At 54.8% G+C, this 16,533-nt stretch overlaps 1 protein-coding gene across 2 annotated transcripts in view; it reads right to left on the bottom strand.

Moving 5' to 3' along the window:
• The window catches only part of LOC147101672 (adenylate kinase isoenzyme 1-like), a 191,884-nt gene that overhangs the window by 15,285 nt on the left and 160,066 nt on the right, over positions 1-16,533 (bottom strand). For both annotated transcript variants that reach the window (XM_085965447.1, XM_085965448.1), the window contains 2 exons: positions 2,934-3,097; positions 1,091-1,207 (listed from right to left, as the gene is read on the bottom strand). In XM_085965447.1, the coding sequence (XP_085821573.1) occupies positions 1,091-1,207; positions 2,934-3,097 (281 nt within the window). The remainder of the gene's footprint in view (positions 1-1,090; positions 1,208-2,933; positions 3,098-16,533) is intronic.

The raw sequence follows: 16,533 nt of genomic DNA, 5'->3' as shown, positions 1-16,533 counted from the left end.
ACGGCGATATGTTTCCAAGTCAGGATGGTGTGTGACTTGGAGAGGAACTTGGGGGTGGTGGTGTTCCCGTGCGCCTGCTGCCCTTGTCCTTCTAGGTGGAAGAGGTCGCGGGTTTGGGAGGAGCTGCCGAAGAAGCCTTGGCGAGTTGCTGCAGTGCATCTTGTTGATGGTACACACTGCAGCCACGGTGCGCCGGTGGTGGAGGGAGTGAATGTTTAAGGTGGTGGATGGGGTGCCAATCAAGCGGGCTGCTTTGTCCTGGATGGTGTCGAGCTTCTCGAGTGTTGTTGAAGCTGCACTCCTCCAGGCAAGTGGAGAGTATTCCATCACACCCCTGACTTGTGCCTTGTAGATGGTGGAAAGGCTTTGAGGAGTCAGGAGGTGAGACACTCGCCGCAGAATACCTAGCCTCTGACCTGCTCTTGTTGCCACAGTATTGATGTGGCTGGTCCAGTTCAGGTTCTGGTCAATGGTGACCCCCAGGATGTTGATGGTGGGGGACCAGCTATTCCCCAGTACCCAGCTGCTACTCTTAATGGCTGAGGCTAGGCGCTGACCGTAAGCGGGCTGTTCAACCAATTGCAATTGAGCCCGAGCCTGTCCTCAGAGAATGTCAGAGAAAGAAAGAGAGAATGTGTGGGAGAAGTCACAGTGAAGTGACCCCTGACCTCGCTTGACTAATCTACTCTGGCAATGCAAGATGCCACACACATGACCTCGAGCCAAGCAAAGAAAAAAGGAAGGAACTTGCATTTATATAGCGCCTTTCACAACCTCAGGACGTCCCAAAGTGCTTCACCGCCAACTAAGTCTTTTCGAAGTGTGGTCACTGTTGTAATGTAGGAATCGTGGCAGCCAATTTACACACAGCAAGGTCACGGCAAGTGAGATATTGACCAGACAATCTGTTTTTAGTGATGTTGGTTGAGGGATAAATGTTGGCCAGGACACCGGGGAGAACTCCCCCTGCTCTTCTTCGAAATAGTGCCCGTGGGATCGTTTAGATTCAAAGAAGAATCAGACAGTGTTCCAAGAGGTCTGCCTCTAAACCCTCCACCACCCCACTTCCACAACGCCACAAACCCCTTACCTTCTTCTCAAATTCTTCTCCCTGCTTCACCTCCCGGGGGTAGCCATCAATCAAGAAGCCCTTCGAGATGTCTGCCTTGGCAATCATGGCGTCCCTCAGCATTTCCAGGACGGTTTCCTGAAGAAAGGGGGCGGGTACAGAGGCTGGTCAATGTGCAGTAACAGGGGATTTTTAAAAATGCATGCTGTTTACTCCACAACCCACGCAAGCTATACCAGCAGCCTGCTAATGCCGGCACCCAAAATCCCCATGTAAGGAGGGATATACTTGCATTGGAGGCAGTTCAGAGCAGGTTCACTAGGTTGATTCCTGAGATGAAGGAGTTGTCTTATATGAGGAAAGGTTGAGCAGGTTGGGCCTATACTCATTGGAGTTTAGAAGAATGAGAGGGGATCTTATTGAAACATATAAGATTCTGAAGGGGCTTGACAGGGTAGATGCAGAGAGGATGTTTCCCCTCATGGGGGAATCGAGAACTAGGGGGCATAATTTCAGAATAAGGGGTTGCCCATTTAAATCGGAAATGAAGATGAATTTCTTCTCTCAGGGTTGTGAATCTTTGGAATTCTCTTCCCCAGAGAGCTGTGGAGGCTGGGTCAGTGAATATATTCAAGGTGGAGATAGGCAGATTTTTGAAAGGTAAGGGAGTCGAGGGTTATGGGGAACGGGAAGTGGAGTTGAGGCCAAGATCAGATCAGCCGTGATCTTATTGAATGGCGGAGCAGGCTCGAGGGGCCGAATGGCCTACTCCTGCTCCTACGTCTTATGTTCTTATGTACAGGTGTGTGTTAACGTTGTAGCACTGTGACAGAAGGACATTTTGTCTCTTGTGTTTATATGATTTTAAGTTGATGAGGAGGGAGCTCGGTGAGTTTTATGCTGAAATGTGTTGAATTTGCCGCAGCTCTCAGTACGGGCACACTCCTGCTGTGACAGAATATCTACAGCAGACCTGAAATCTGTAGCAAGGTGGACAGAACACCGCCCCGTCATCTTGTGTATGCCAGGCACAATTATTCAGAGAGCCTCAACACCAACAACAACATGTGTTTTTATGGCGCCTTTAACATAGATGGGGAGAAACTGTTCCCACTGACAGGAGGGTCAGTAACCAGAGGACACAGATTTCAGATAATTGCCAAAAAAGCCTTGGGGGGGGGGTGGGGGAGGAGAATGTTTTAACGCAGCGAGTTGTTGTGATCTAGAACGCGCTGCCTGAAAGGGCGGTGGAAGCAGATTCAATAATAACTTTCAAAAGGGAATTGGAGAAATACTTGAAGAAGAGAAACTTGCAGGGCGATGGGGGAAAAGGAGAAGGGTGGGTGGGTCTAACTGGATCGCTCTTTCAAAGAGCTGGCACAGGCACGATGGGCCGAATGGCCTCCATCTGTGCTATGATTCTATGAAAACGTCTAAAGGCACTTCAATGGAGCGTAATCAGATAAAACTAGACACACAGAGAGAAACGGAAGCTGCTCTCTGTACACCAGATGCAAAAGTGAAGACTAGCGCACTTCAGCAAACAGGGAATCGACTGAAGCCTTTGACAGCTGGGCAAAGTATTTAAGGGGTTAATGTGTAGAGCAACACAGATGGAGTTGTAATTCCCTGTGCTGCACTGTGCATGAATACATCCAGTTGAAATGAAGATGAAGGAAATAAGCCACTCACCAGCCAGTGAGTAAAACTCTTCACACTTTGACTGTCTGTCTGACACAGAAATTGTCTGGACCACAAAGGAAGGTTATTCTCGGAGCCGACGCTGAGAGGGGGCAGTTCGCCGGAGGAGATCGGGGGGTTGCACACGTTTTTAGCGAGTGAATCTCACGGTGGTCGAACTCACCAGAGGTACGAGCTCCCCCTTCTCCATCATTGCGTGGAGAGTCTTGCCTCTGTCTGACCCGGAGCTGACTTCTGCCCGCAGCAGGTCTCCCGTGGACAGGTGAGTGTAACCATACTTTTGCACGACCTTCTCACACTGAGTGCCTTTGCCGGACCCGGGGCCACCTATTCACAGACGAAACGAGACGCCACGTTACGCAAACAACGCCAGGACAGCCCCCCCACCCCGGGTGAACCGCAAATCTGCTTCAGTGTTGCGGGTACAGATACGTTCCAAGATGATCACAAACACAGCGCATTGAAAAAATATATATTTTCCCCATCCAACTTTCTGCACTCCCACCCTCAACATAACTTAGTGGCCTTTCTTGTGGGCCTAGACAGTGAGTATTAATGGGCTATTCCCCCATGTATAACACCCACGTACGTGCACCTTTTAGCACGGGGCAATCCCCATGCCGACAGGTTCAGGCCTGACTGTGGTGGGCCCCATGGCTGAATAGTCTGACAACACAACAACAACAACTTGTATTTATATAGCTCCTTTAACATAGTAAAACGTCCCAAGGTGCTTCACAGGAGTGTTATAAGACAAAAATTTGACACTCACTATTGAGGTTCACACAAGACCGCCAACCTCTGCCACCATCTCCAAGTTCCACCTCCAAGTCACGCACCATCCTGACTTGGAAATATATCGGCCGTTCCTTCATCGTCGCTGGGTCAAAATCCTGGAACTCCCTCCCTAACAGCGCTGTGGGAGCACCTTCACCACACGGACTGCAGCGGTTCAAGAAGACGGCTCACCACCAACCTTCTCCAGGGGATGGGGCAATAAATGCCGGCCTTGCCAGCGACGCCCACAGCCCGAGAATGAATAAACAAAAACAGAAGCATGCCACACACGGACGAGCTGGCAGAGGGCTCCTCGCGGAACTGGGCCCACAGCAAAGGAGCCAGAAATCTTCCGGGGAGCCAATTCAGGGAAATTCAGCCGTAAGAGAAAAGCCTGAGGGACACGGAAACCCTTCCAAAGGTCAAGGAGCCGAACTCGACTCGGCGGTGCAACAAAACCCGGTCAGGCAGCTGAAGCCATGGCCTCCCAGCGAGGGGAATGGCAGCGACCTGGGCCGAAGCCAGCTGCTCCCTTGGATAACCGGGAAGTGCATGGGGACGGAAGGGAAGCAAATGGGTAAGCCATCCTCTCCCCACCGCCTCCCCGAACAAATAAATAAAGGATAAATGAAGCCAACAGATGTTCAGAGAAAGGCAAGAGTGAAATATTCCAGCAGGTGGCGGTGTCGAGCGGGGAACAAGATAAATAGTTACAGTATGATGCAGACCGGCAGAGGGCAGGACGGCCAGAGTCAGAGGGAGACAATATCAGAGAGTTCCAATAGGTGGCAACAGAGAACGAGAGACAAGCCAGTTATCGCGAAAGGAATGGAGCGAAGAAGGAAGAGGCTTAATTAAGTAAAAGGAGTCGGACCAAAACCTGGAGACAGCGAGACACGGAGCGGGAGATCTATGTCTTGCATACTGGGAGATGGAATCTGCCACCCACATCCCTACCCAAAAGACTTATATACTGCCAATTTTTCCAATTATATTCAACTACAAACCCAGGAAACTGGTAGAAGAATCAGAATTCAATGCTCATAGTCCTAGAACTTAAAATCAGAATCTAAATATGAGTGACCACCTGTGCCACTCCCAAGGCTGGTGTCAGCCGTGGTTCAGTGGGCAGCGCCCTCGCCTCAGAGTCAGAAGGTCGTGGTTCAAGTCCCACTCCAGAGACTTGAGCACAAAATCCAGGCTGATGCTCCACTGCAGTGCTGAGGGAGTGCTGCACTGTTGGAGGTGCCGTCTTTCTGTGGCTACACTGTGTCACACTCAGTGAGGGAGGGGCTGCACTGTATCACACTCGCTGAGGGAGGGGCTACACTGTATCACACTCAGTGAGGGAGGGGCTACACTATCACACTCGCTGAGGGAGGGGCTGCACTGTATCACACTCAGTGAGGGAGGGGCTACACTGTATCACACTCAGTGAGGGAGGGGCTACACCGTATCACATTCAGTGAGGGAGGGGCAACACTGTATTACACTCAGTGAGGGACGGGCTACACTATCACACTCGCTGAGGGAGGGGCTGCACTGTATCACACTCGCTGAGGGAGGGGCTACAATGTATCACACTCAGTGAGGGAGGGGCTACACTGTATCACACTCAGTGAGGGAGGGGCTACACTGTATCACACTCAGTGAGGGAGGGGCTGCACTATCACACTCAGTGAGGGAGGGGCTACACTATCACACTCAGTGTGGGAGGGGCTGCACTGTATCATACTCGCTGAGGGAGGGGCTACACCGTATCACACTCAGTGAGGGAGGGGCTACACTGTGTCGCACTCAGTGAGGGAGGGGCTACACTGTATCACACTCAGTGAGGGAGGGGCGACACTGTATCACACTCAGTGAGGGAGGGGCGACACTGTATCACACTCAATGAGGGAGGGGCTACACCGTATCACACTCAGTGAGGGAGGGGCTACACTGTATCGCACTCAGTGAGGGAGGGGCTACACCGTATCACACTCAGTGAGGGAGGGGCCACACCGTATCACACTCAGTGAGGGAGGGGCTACACTGTATCACACTCAGTGAGGGAGGGGCTACACTGTCACACTCAGTGAGGGAGGGGCTACACTATCACACTCAGTGAGGGAGGGGCTACACTGTATCACACTCAGTGAGGGAGGGGCTACACTGTATCACACTCAGTGAGGGAGGGGCTACACTGATCACGGTGGCATAGTGGTTAGCACTGTTGCCTCACAGCGCCAGGGACCCGGGACCCGGGTTCAAATCCGGCCTCGGGTGACTGTCTGTGTGGAGTTTGCACATTCTCCCCGTGTTTGCGTGGGTTTCCTCCGGGTGCTCCGGTTTCCTCCCACAGTCCAAAGATGTGCGGGTTAGGTTGATTGGCCATGATAAAAATTGGCCCTTAGTGTTAGGGGGGATTAAATACGTGGGGTTACGGGGATAGGATAGGGCTTGGGTGGGATGGCTGTCAGTATAGGGACCAGGTGCTAGGGTTTGGATGATCAGCCATGATCTCGTTGAATGGCGGAGCAGGCTCGAAGGGCCGAATGGCCTACTCCTGCTCCTATCTTCTATGTTTCTATGTTTCTATCACACTCAGTGAGGGAGGGGCTGCACTGTATCACACTCAGTGAGGGAGGGGCTACACTGTGTCACACTCAGTGAGGGAGGGGCGACACTGTATCACACTCAGTGAGGGAGGGGCTGCACTGTATCACACTCAGTGAGGGAGGGGCGACACTGTATCAGACTCGCTGAGGGAGGGGCCACACTGTATCACACTCAGTGAGGGAGGGGCTACACTGTGTCACACTCAGTGAGGGAGGGGCTACTGTATCACACTCAGTGAGGGAGGGGCTACACTGTATCACACTCAGTGAGGGAGGGGCTACACTGTATCACACTCGCTGAGGGAGGGGCTACACTGTATCACACTCAGTGAGGGAGGGGCTACACTGTATCACACTCAGTGAGGGAGGGGCTCCACCGTATCACACTCAGTGAGGGAGGGGCTACACTGTATCACACTCAGTGAGGGAGGGGCTGCACTGTGTCACACTCAGTTAGGGAGGGGCTACACCGTATCACACTCAGTGAGGGAGGGGCTACAGTGTATCACACTCGCTGAGGGAGGGGCTGTACTGTATCACACTCAGTGAGGGAGGGGCGACACTGTATCACACTCAGTGAGGGAGGGGCTACACCATATCACACTCAGTGAGGGAGGGGCTACACTGTATCACACTCAGTGAGGGAGGGGCTACACTATCACACTCAGTGAGGGAGGGGCTACACTATCACACTCGCTGAGGGAGGGGCGACACTGTATCACACTCAGTGAGGGAGGGGCTACACCGTATCACACTCAGTGAGGGAGGGGCCACACCGTATCACACTCAGTGAGGGAGGGGCTACACTGTATCACACTCAGTGAGGGAGGGGCAACACTGTATCACACTCAGTGAGGGAGGGGCGACACTGTATCACACTCAGTGAGGGAGGGGCTACACCGTATCACACTCAGTGAGGGAGGGGCTACACTGTATCACACTCAGTGAGGGAGGGGCTACACCGTATCACACTCAGTGAGGGAGGGGCCACACCGTATCACACTCAGTGAGGGAGGGGCTACACTGTATCACACTCAGTGAGGGAGGGGCTACACTATCACACTCAGTGAGGGAGGGGCTACACTATCACACTCAGTGAGGGAGGGGCTACACTGTATCACACTCAGTGAGGGAGGGGCTACACTGTATCACACTCAGTGAGGGAGGGGCTACACTGTATCACGGTGGCATAGTGGTTAGCACTGTTGCCTCACAGCGCCAGGGACCCGGGACCCGGGTTCAAATCCGGCCTCGGGTGACTGTCTGTGTGGAGTTTGCACATTCTCCCCGTGTTTGCGTGGGTTTCCTCCGGGTGCTCCGGTTTCCTCCCACAGTCCAAAGATGTGCGGGTTAGGTTGATTGGCCATGATAAAAATTGGCCCTTAGTGTTAGGGGGGATTAAATACGTGGGGTTATGGGGATAGGATAGGGCTTGGGTGGGATGGCTGTCAGTATAGGGACCAGGTGCTAGGGTTTGGATGATCAGCCATGATCTCGTTGAATGGCGGAGCAGGCTCGAAGGGCCGAATGGCCTACTCCTGCTCCTATCTTCTATGTTTCTATCACACTCAGTGAGGGAGGGGCTGCACTGTATCACACTCAGTGAGGGAGGGGCTACACTGTGTCACACTCAGTGAGGGAGGGGCGACACTGTATCACACTCAGTGAGGGAGGGGCTGCACTGTATCACACTCAGTGAGGGAGGGGCGACACTGTATCAGACTCGCTGAGGGAGGGGCCACACTGTATCACACTCAGTGAGGGAGGGGCTACACTGTGTCACACTCAGTGAGGGAGGGGCTACTGTATCACACTCAGTGAGGGAGGGGCTACACTGTATCACACTCAGTGAGGGAGGGGCTACACTGTATCACACTCACTGAGGGAGGGGCTACACTGTATCACACTCAGTGAGGGAGGGGCTACAGTGTATCACACTCAGTGAGGGAGGGGCTCCACCGTATCACACTCAGTGAGGGAGGGGCTACACTGTATCACACTCAGTGAGGGAGGGGCTGCACTGTGTCACACTCAGTTAGGGAGGGGCTACACCGTATCACACTCAGTGAGGGAGGGGCTACAGTGTATCACACTCGCTGAGGGAGGGGCTGTACTGTATCACACTCAGTGAGGGAGGGGCGACACTGTATCACACTCAGTGAGGGAGGGGCTACACCATATCACACTCAGTGAGGGAGGGGCTACACTGTATCACACTCGCTGAGGGAGGGGCTACACTGTATCACACTCAGTGAGGGAGAGGCTACACTGTGTCGCACTCAGTGAGGGAGGGGCTACACTGTATCACACTCAGTGAGGGAGGGGCGACACTGTATCACACTCAGTGAGGGAGGGGCTACACCGTATCACACTCAGTGAGGGAGGGGCTCAACTGTATCACACTCAGTGAGGGAGGGGCTGCACTGTATCACACTCAGTGAGGGAGGGGCTGCACTGTATCGCACTCAGTGAGGGAGGGGCTACACTGTATCACACTCAGTGAGGGAGGGGCTACACCGTATCACATTCAGTGAGGGAGGGGCGACACTGTATCACACTCAGTGAGGGAGGGCCTACACTGTATCACACTCAGTGAGGGAGGGGCTACACCGTATCACACTCAGTGAGGGAGGGGCTACACTATCACACTCAGTGAGGGAGGGGCTACACTATCACACTCAGTGAGGGAGGGGCTACACCGTATCACTCTCAGTGACGGAGGGGCTACACTGTATCACACTCAGTGAGGGAGGGGTTACACTGTATCACACTCAGTGAGGGAGGGGCTACACTGTATCACACTCAGTGAGGGAGGGGCTACACCGTATCACATTCAGTGAGGGAGGGGCTACACTGTATCACACTCAGTGAGGGAGGGGCGACACTGTATCACACTCAGTGAGGGAGGGGCTACACTGTATCACACTCAGTGAGGGAGGGGCGACACTGTATCACACTCAGTGAGGGAGGGGCGACACTGTATCACACTCAGTGAGGGAGGGGCTACACTGTATCACACTCAGTGAGGGAGAGGCGACACTGTATCACACTCAGTGAGGGAGAGGCGACACTGTATCACACTCAGTGAGGGAGGGGCGACACTGTATCACACTTGCTGAGGGAGAGGCGACACTGTATCACACTCAGTGAGGGAGGGGCGACACTGTATCACACTCAGTGAGGGAGGGGCTACACTGTATCACACTCGCTGAGGGAGGGGCTACACTGTATCACACTCAGTGAGGGAGGGGCTACACTGTATCACACTCAGTGAGGGAGGGGCTCCACCGTATCACACTCAGTGAGGGAGGGGCTACACTGTATCACACTCAGTGAGGGAGGGGCTGCACTGTGTCACACTCAGTTAGGGAGGGGCTACACCGTATCACACTCAGTGAGGGAGGGGCTACAGTGTATCACACTCGCTGAGGGAGGGGCTGTACTGTATCACACTCAGTGAGGGAGGGGCGACACTGTATCACACTCAGTGAGGGAGGGGCTACACCATATCACACTCAGTGAGGGAGGGGCTACACTGTATCACACTCAGTGAGGGAGGGGCTACACTATCACACTCAGTGAGGGAGGGGCTACACTATGACACTCGCTGAGGGAGGGGCGACACTGTATCACACTCAGTGAGGGAGGGGCTACACCGTATCACACTCAGTGAGGGAGGGGCCACACCGTATCACACTCAGTGAGGGAGGGGCTACACTGTATCACACTCAGTGAGGGAGGGGCGACACTGTATCACACTCAGTGAGGGAGGGGCGACACTGTATCACACTCAGTGAGGGAGGGGCTACACCGTATCACACTCAGTGAGGGAGGGGCTACACTGTATCACACTCAGTGAGGGAGGGGCTACACCGTATCACACTCAGTGAGGGAGGGGCCACACCGTATCACACTCAGTGAGGGAGGGGCTACACTGTATCACACTCAGTGAGGGAGGGGCTACACTATCACACTCAGTGAGGGAGGGGCTACACTATCACACTCAGTGAGGGAGGGGCTACACTGTATCACACTCAGTGAGGGAGGGGCTACACTGTATCACACTCAGTGAGGGAGGGGCTACACTGTATCACGGTGGCATAGTGGTTAGCACTGTTGCCTCACAGCGCCAGGGACCCGGGACCCGGGTTCAAATCCGGCCTCGGGTGACTGTCTGTGTGGAGTTTGCACATTCTCCCCGTGTTTGCGTGGGTTTCCTCCGGGTGCTCCGGTTTCCTCCCACAGTCCAAAGATGTGCGGGTTAGGTTGATTGGCCATGATAAAAATTGGCCCTTAGTGTTAGGGGGGATTAAATACGTGGGGTTATGGGGATAGGATAGGGCTTGGGTGGGATGGCTGTCAGTATAGGGACCAGGTGCTAGGGTTTGGATGATCAGCCATGATCTCGTTGAATGGCGGAGCAGGCTCGAAGGGCCGAATGGCCTACTCCTGCTCCTATCTTCTATGTTTCTATGTTTCTATCACACTCAGTGAGGGAGGGGCTGCACTGTATCACACTCAGTGAGGGAGGGGCTACACTGTGTCACACTCAGTGAGGGAGGGGCGACACTGTATCACACTCAGTGAGGGAGGGGCCACACTGTATCACACTCAGTGAGGGAGGGGCTACACTGTGTCACACTCAGTGAGGGAGGGGCTACTGTATCACACTCAGTGAGGGAGGGGCTACACTGTATCACACTCAGTGAGGGAGGGGCTACACTGTATCACACTCGCTGAGGGAGGGGCTACACTGTATCACATTCAGTGAGGGAGGGGCTACACTGTATCACACTCAGTGAGGGAGGGGCTCCACCGTATCACACTCAGTGAGGGAGGGGCTACACTGTATCACACTCAGTGAGGGAGGGGCTGCACTGTGTCACACTCAGTTAGGGAGGGGCTACACCGTATCACACTCAGTGAGGGAGGGGCTACAGTGTATCACACTCGCTGAGGGAGGGGCTGTACTGTATCACACTCAGTGACGGAGGGGCGACACTGTATCACACTCAGTGAGGGAGTGGCTACACCATATCACACTCAGTGAGGGAGGGGCTACACTGTATCACACTCAGTGAGGGAGGGGCTACACTATCACACTCGCTGAGGGAGGGGCTACACTGTATCACACTCAGTGAGGGAGGGGCTACACTGTGTCGCACTCAGTGAGGGAGGGGCTACACTGTATCACACTCAGTGAGGGAGGGGCGACACTGTATCACACTCGGTGAGGGAGGGGCTACACCGTATCACACTCAGTGAGGGAGGGGCTCAACTGTATCACACTCAGTGAGGGAGGGGCTGCACTGTATCACACTCAGTGAGGGAGGGGCTGCACTGTATCGCACTCAGTGAGGGAGGGGCTACACTGTATCACACTCAGTGAGGGAGGGGCTACACTGTATCACACTCAGTGAGGGAGGGGCTACACTGTATCACACTCAGTGAGGGAGGGGCTACACTGTATCACGGTGGCATAGTGGTTAGCACTGTTGCCTCACAGCGCCAGGGACCCGGGACCCGGGTTCAAATCCGGCCTCGGGTGACTGTCTGTGTGGAGTTTGCACATTCTCCCCGTGTTTGCGTGGGTTTCCTCCGGGTGCTCCGGTTTCCTCCCACAGTCCAAAGATGTGCGGGTTAGGTTGATTGGCCATGATAAAAATTGGCCCTTAGTGTTCGGGGGGATTAAATACGTGGGGTTATGGGGATAGGATAGGGCTTGGGTGGGATGGCTGTCAGTATAGGGACCAGGTGCTAGGGTTTGGATGATCAGCCATGATCTCGTTGAATGGCGGAGCAGGCTCGAAGGGCCGAATGGCCTACTCCTGCTCCTATCTTCTATGTTTCTATGTTTCTATCACACTCAGTGAGGGAGGGGCTGCACTGTATCACACTCAGTGAGGGAGGGGCTACACTGTGTCACACTCAGTGAGGGAGGGGCGACACTGTATCGCACTCAGTGTGGGTGGGGCTGCACTGTATCACACTCAGTGAGGGAGGGGCGACACTGTATCAGACTCGCTGAGGGAGGGGCCACACTGTATCACACTCAGTGAGGGAGGGGCTACACTGTGTCACACTCAGTGAGGGAGGGGCTACTGTATCACACTCAGTGAGGGAGGGGCTACACTGTATCACACTCAGTGAGGGAGGGGCTACACTGTATCACACTCGCTGAGGGAGGGGCTACACTGTATCACACTCAGTGAGGGAGGGGCTACACTGTATCACACTCAGTGAGGGAGGGGCTCCACCGTATCACACTCAGTGAGGGAGGGGCTACACTGTATCACACTCAGTGAGGGAGGGGCTGCACTGTGTCACACTCAGTTAGGGAGGGGCTACACCGTATCACACTCAGTGAGGGAGGGGCTACAGTGTATCACACTCGCTGAGGGAGGGGCTGTACTGTATCACACTCAGTGAGGGAGGGGCGACACTGTATCACACTCAGTGAGGGAGGGGCTACACCATATCACACTCAGTGAGGGAGGGGCTACACTGTATCACACTCGCTGAGGGAGGGGCTACACTGTATCACACTCAGTGAGGGAGAGGCTACACTGTGTCGCACTCAGTGAGGGAGGGGCTACACTGTATCACACTCAGTGAGGGAGGGGCGACACTGTAACACACTCGGTGAGGGAGGGGCTACACCATATCACACTCAGTGAGGGAGGGGCTCAACTGTATCACACTCAGTGAGGGAGGGGCTGCACTGTATCACACTCAGTGAGGGAGGGGCTGCACTGTATCGCACTCAGTGAGGGAGGGGCTACACTGTATCACACTCAGTGAGGGAGGGGCTACACCGTATCACATTCAGTGAGGGAGGGGCGACACTGTATCACACTCAGTGAGGGAGGGGCTACACTGTATCACACTCAGTGAGGGAGGGGCTACACCGTATCACACTCAGTGAGGGAGGGGCTACACTATCACACTCAGTGAGGGAGGGGCTACACTATCACACTCAGTGAGGGAGGGGCTACACCGTATCACTCTCAGTGACGGAGGGGCTACACTGTATCACACTCAGTGAGGGAGGGGTTACACTGTATCACACTCAGTGAGGGAGGGGCTACACTGTATCACACTCAGTGAGGGAGGGGCTACACCGTATCACACTCAGTGAGGGAGGGGCTACACTGTATCACACTCAGTGAGGGAGGGGCGACACTGTATCACACTCAGTGAGGGAGGGGCTACACTGTATCACACTCAGTGAGGGAGGGGCGACACTGTATCACACTCAGTGAGGGAGGGGCGACACTGTATCACACTCAGTGAGGGAGGGGCTACACTGTATCACACTCAGTGAGGGAGAGGCGACACTGTATCACACTCAGTGAGGGAGAGGCGACACTGTATCACACTCAGTGAGGGAGGGGCGACACTGTATCACACTTGCTGAGGGAGAGGCGACACTGTATCACACTCAGTGAGGGAGGGGCGACACTGTATCACACTCAGTGAGGGAGGGGCTACACTGTATCACACTCGCTGAGGGAGGGGCTACACTGTATCACACTCAGTGAGGGAGGGGCTACACTGTATCACACTCAGTGAGGGAGGGGCTCCACCGTATCACACTCAGTGAGGGAGGGGCTACACTGTATCACTCTCAGTGAGGGAGGGGCTGCACTGTGTCACACTCAGTTAGGGAGGGGCTACACCGTATCACACTCAGTGAGGGAGGGGCTACAGTGTATCACACTCGCTGAGGGAGGGGCTGTACTGTATCACACTCAGTGAGGGAGGGGCGACACCGTATCACACTCAGTGAGGGAGGGGCTACACCATATCACACTCAGTGAGGGAGGGGCTACACTGTATCACACTCAGTGAGGGAGGGGCTACACTATCACACTCAGTGAGGGAGGGGCGACACTGTATCACACTCGCTGAGGGAGGGGCGACACTGTATCACACTCAGTGAGGGAGGGGCCACACCGTATCACACTCAGTGAGGGAGGGGCCACACCGTATCACACTCAGTGAGGGAGGGGCTACACTGTATCACACTCAGTGAGGGAGGGGCGACACTGTATCACACTCAGTGAGGGTGGGGCGACACCGTATCACACTCAGTGAGGGAGGGGCTACACCGTATCACACTCAGTGAGGGAGGGGCTCCACCGTATCACACTCAGTGAGGGAGGGGCTACACTGTATCACTCTCAGTGAGGGAGGGGCTGCACTGTGTCACACTCAGTTAGGGAGGGGCTACACCGTATCACACTCAGTGAGGGAGGGGCTACAGTGTATCACACTCGCTGAGGGAGGGGCTGTACTGTATCACACTCAGTGAGGGAGGGGCGACACCGTATCACACTCAGTGAGGGAGGGGCTACACCATATCACACTCAGTGAGGGAGGGGCTACACTGTATCACACTCAGTGAGGGAGGGGCTACACTATCACACTCAGTGAGGGAGGGGCGACACTGTATCACACTCGCTGAGGGAGGGGCGACACTGTATCACACTCAGTGAGGGAGGGGCCACACCGTATCACACTCAGTGAGGGAGGGGCCACACCGTATCACACTCAGTGAGGGAGGGGCTACACTGTATCACACTCAGTGAGGGAGGGGCGACACTGTATCACACTCAGTGAGGGTGGGGCGACACCGTATCACACTCAGTGAGGGAGGGGCTACACCGTATCACACTCAGTGAGGGAGGGGCTACACCGTATCACACTCAGTGAGGGAGGGGCTACACCGTATCACACTCAGTGAGGGAGGGGCCACACCGTATCACACTCAGTGAGGGAGGGGCTACACTGTATCACACTCAGTGAGGGAGGGGCTACACTATCACACTCAGTGAGGGAGGGGCTACACTATCACACTCAGTGAGGGAGGGGCTACACTGTATCACACTCAGTGAGGGAGGGGCTACACTGTATCACGGTGGCATAGTGGTTAGCACTGTTGCCTCACAGCGCCAGGGACCCGGGACCCGGGTTCAAATCCGGCCTCGGGTGACTGTCTGTGTGGAGTTTGCACATTCTCCCCGTGTTTGCGTGGGTTTCCTCCGGGTGCTCCGGTTTCCTCCCACAGTCCAAAGATGTGCGGGTTAGGTTGATTGGCCATGATAAAAATTGGCCCTTAGTGTTAGGGGGGATTAAATACGTGGGGTTATGGGGATAGGATAGGGCTTGGGTGGGATGGCTGTCAGTATAGGGACCAGGTGCTAGGGTTTGGATGATCAGCCATGATCTCGTTGAATGGCGGAGCAGGCTCGAAGGGCCGAATGGCCTACTCCTGCTCCTATCTTCTATGTTTCTATGTTTCTATCACACTCAGTGAGGGAGGGGCTGCACTGTATCACACTCAGTGAGGGAGGGGCTACACTGTGTCACACTCAGTGAGGGAGGGGGGACACTGTATCACACTCAGTGAGGGAGGGGCCACACTGTATCACACTCAGTGAGGGAGGGGCTACACTGTGTCACACTCAGTGAGGGAGGGGCTACTGTATCACACTCAGTGAGGGAGGGGCTACACTGTATCACACTCAGTGAGGGAGGGGCTACACTGTATCACACTCGCTGAGGGAGGGGCTACACTGTATCACACTCAGTGAGGGAGGGGCTACACTGTATCACATTCAGTGAGGGAGGGGCTCCACCGTATCACACTCAGTGAGGGAGGGGCTACACTGTATCACACTCAGTGAGGGAGGGGCTGCACTGTGTCACACTCAGTTAGGGAGGGGCTACACCGTATCACACTCAGTGAGGGAGGGGCTACAGTGTATCACACTCGCTGAGGGAGGGGCTGTACTGTATCACACTCAGTGAGGGAGGGGCGACACTGTATCACACTCAGTGAGGGAGGGGCTACACCATATCACACTCAGTGAGGGAGGGGCTACACTGTATCACACTCAGTGAGGGAGGGGCTACACTATCACACTCAGTGAGGGAGGGGCTACACTATCACACTCGCTGAGGGAGGGGCTACACTGTATCACACTCAGTGAGGGAGGGGCTACACTGTGTCGCACTCAGTGAGGGAGGGGCTACACTGTATCACACTCAGTGAGGGAGGGGCGACACTGTATCACACTCGGTGAGGGAGGGGCTACACCGTATCACACTCAGTGAGGGAGGGGCTCAACTGTATCACACTCAGTGAGGGAGGGGCTGCACTGTATCACACTCAGTGAGGGAGGGGCTGCACTGTATCGCACTCAGTGAGGGAGGGGCTACACTGTATCACACTCAGTGAGGGAGGGGCTACACCGTATCACATTCAGTGAGGGAGGGGCGACACTGTATCACACTCAGTGAGGGAGGGGCTACACTGTATCACACTCAGTGAGGGAGGGGCTACACCGTATCACACTCAGTGAGGGAGGGGCTACACTATCA

The sequence above is a fragment of the Somniosus microcephalus genome, chromosome 23, assembly GCF_052327205.1.
Source record: "Somniosus microcephalus isolate GS21.2 chromosome 23, FLI_Smic_1.0, whole genome shotgun sequence".
NCBI lineage: Eukaryota > Metazoa > Chordata > Chondrichthyes > Squaliformes > Somniosidae > Somniosus > Somniosus microcephalus.
Note: the sequence above shows the minus strand (reverse complement) of the source record. Positions and strands in the feature narration are given on the sequence as shown.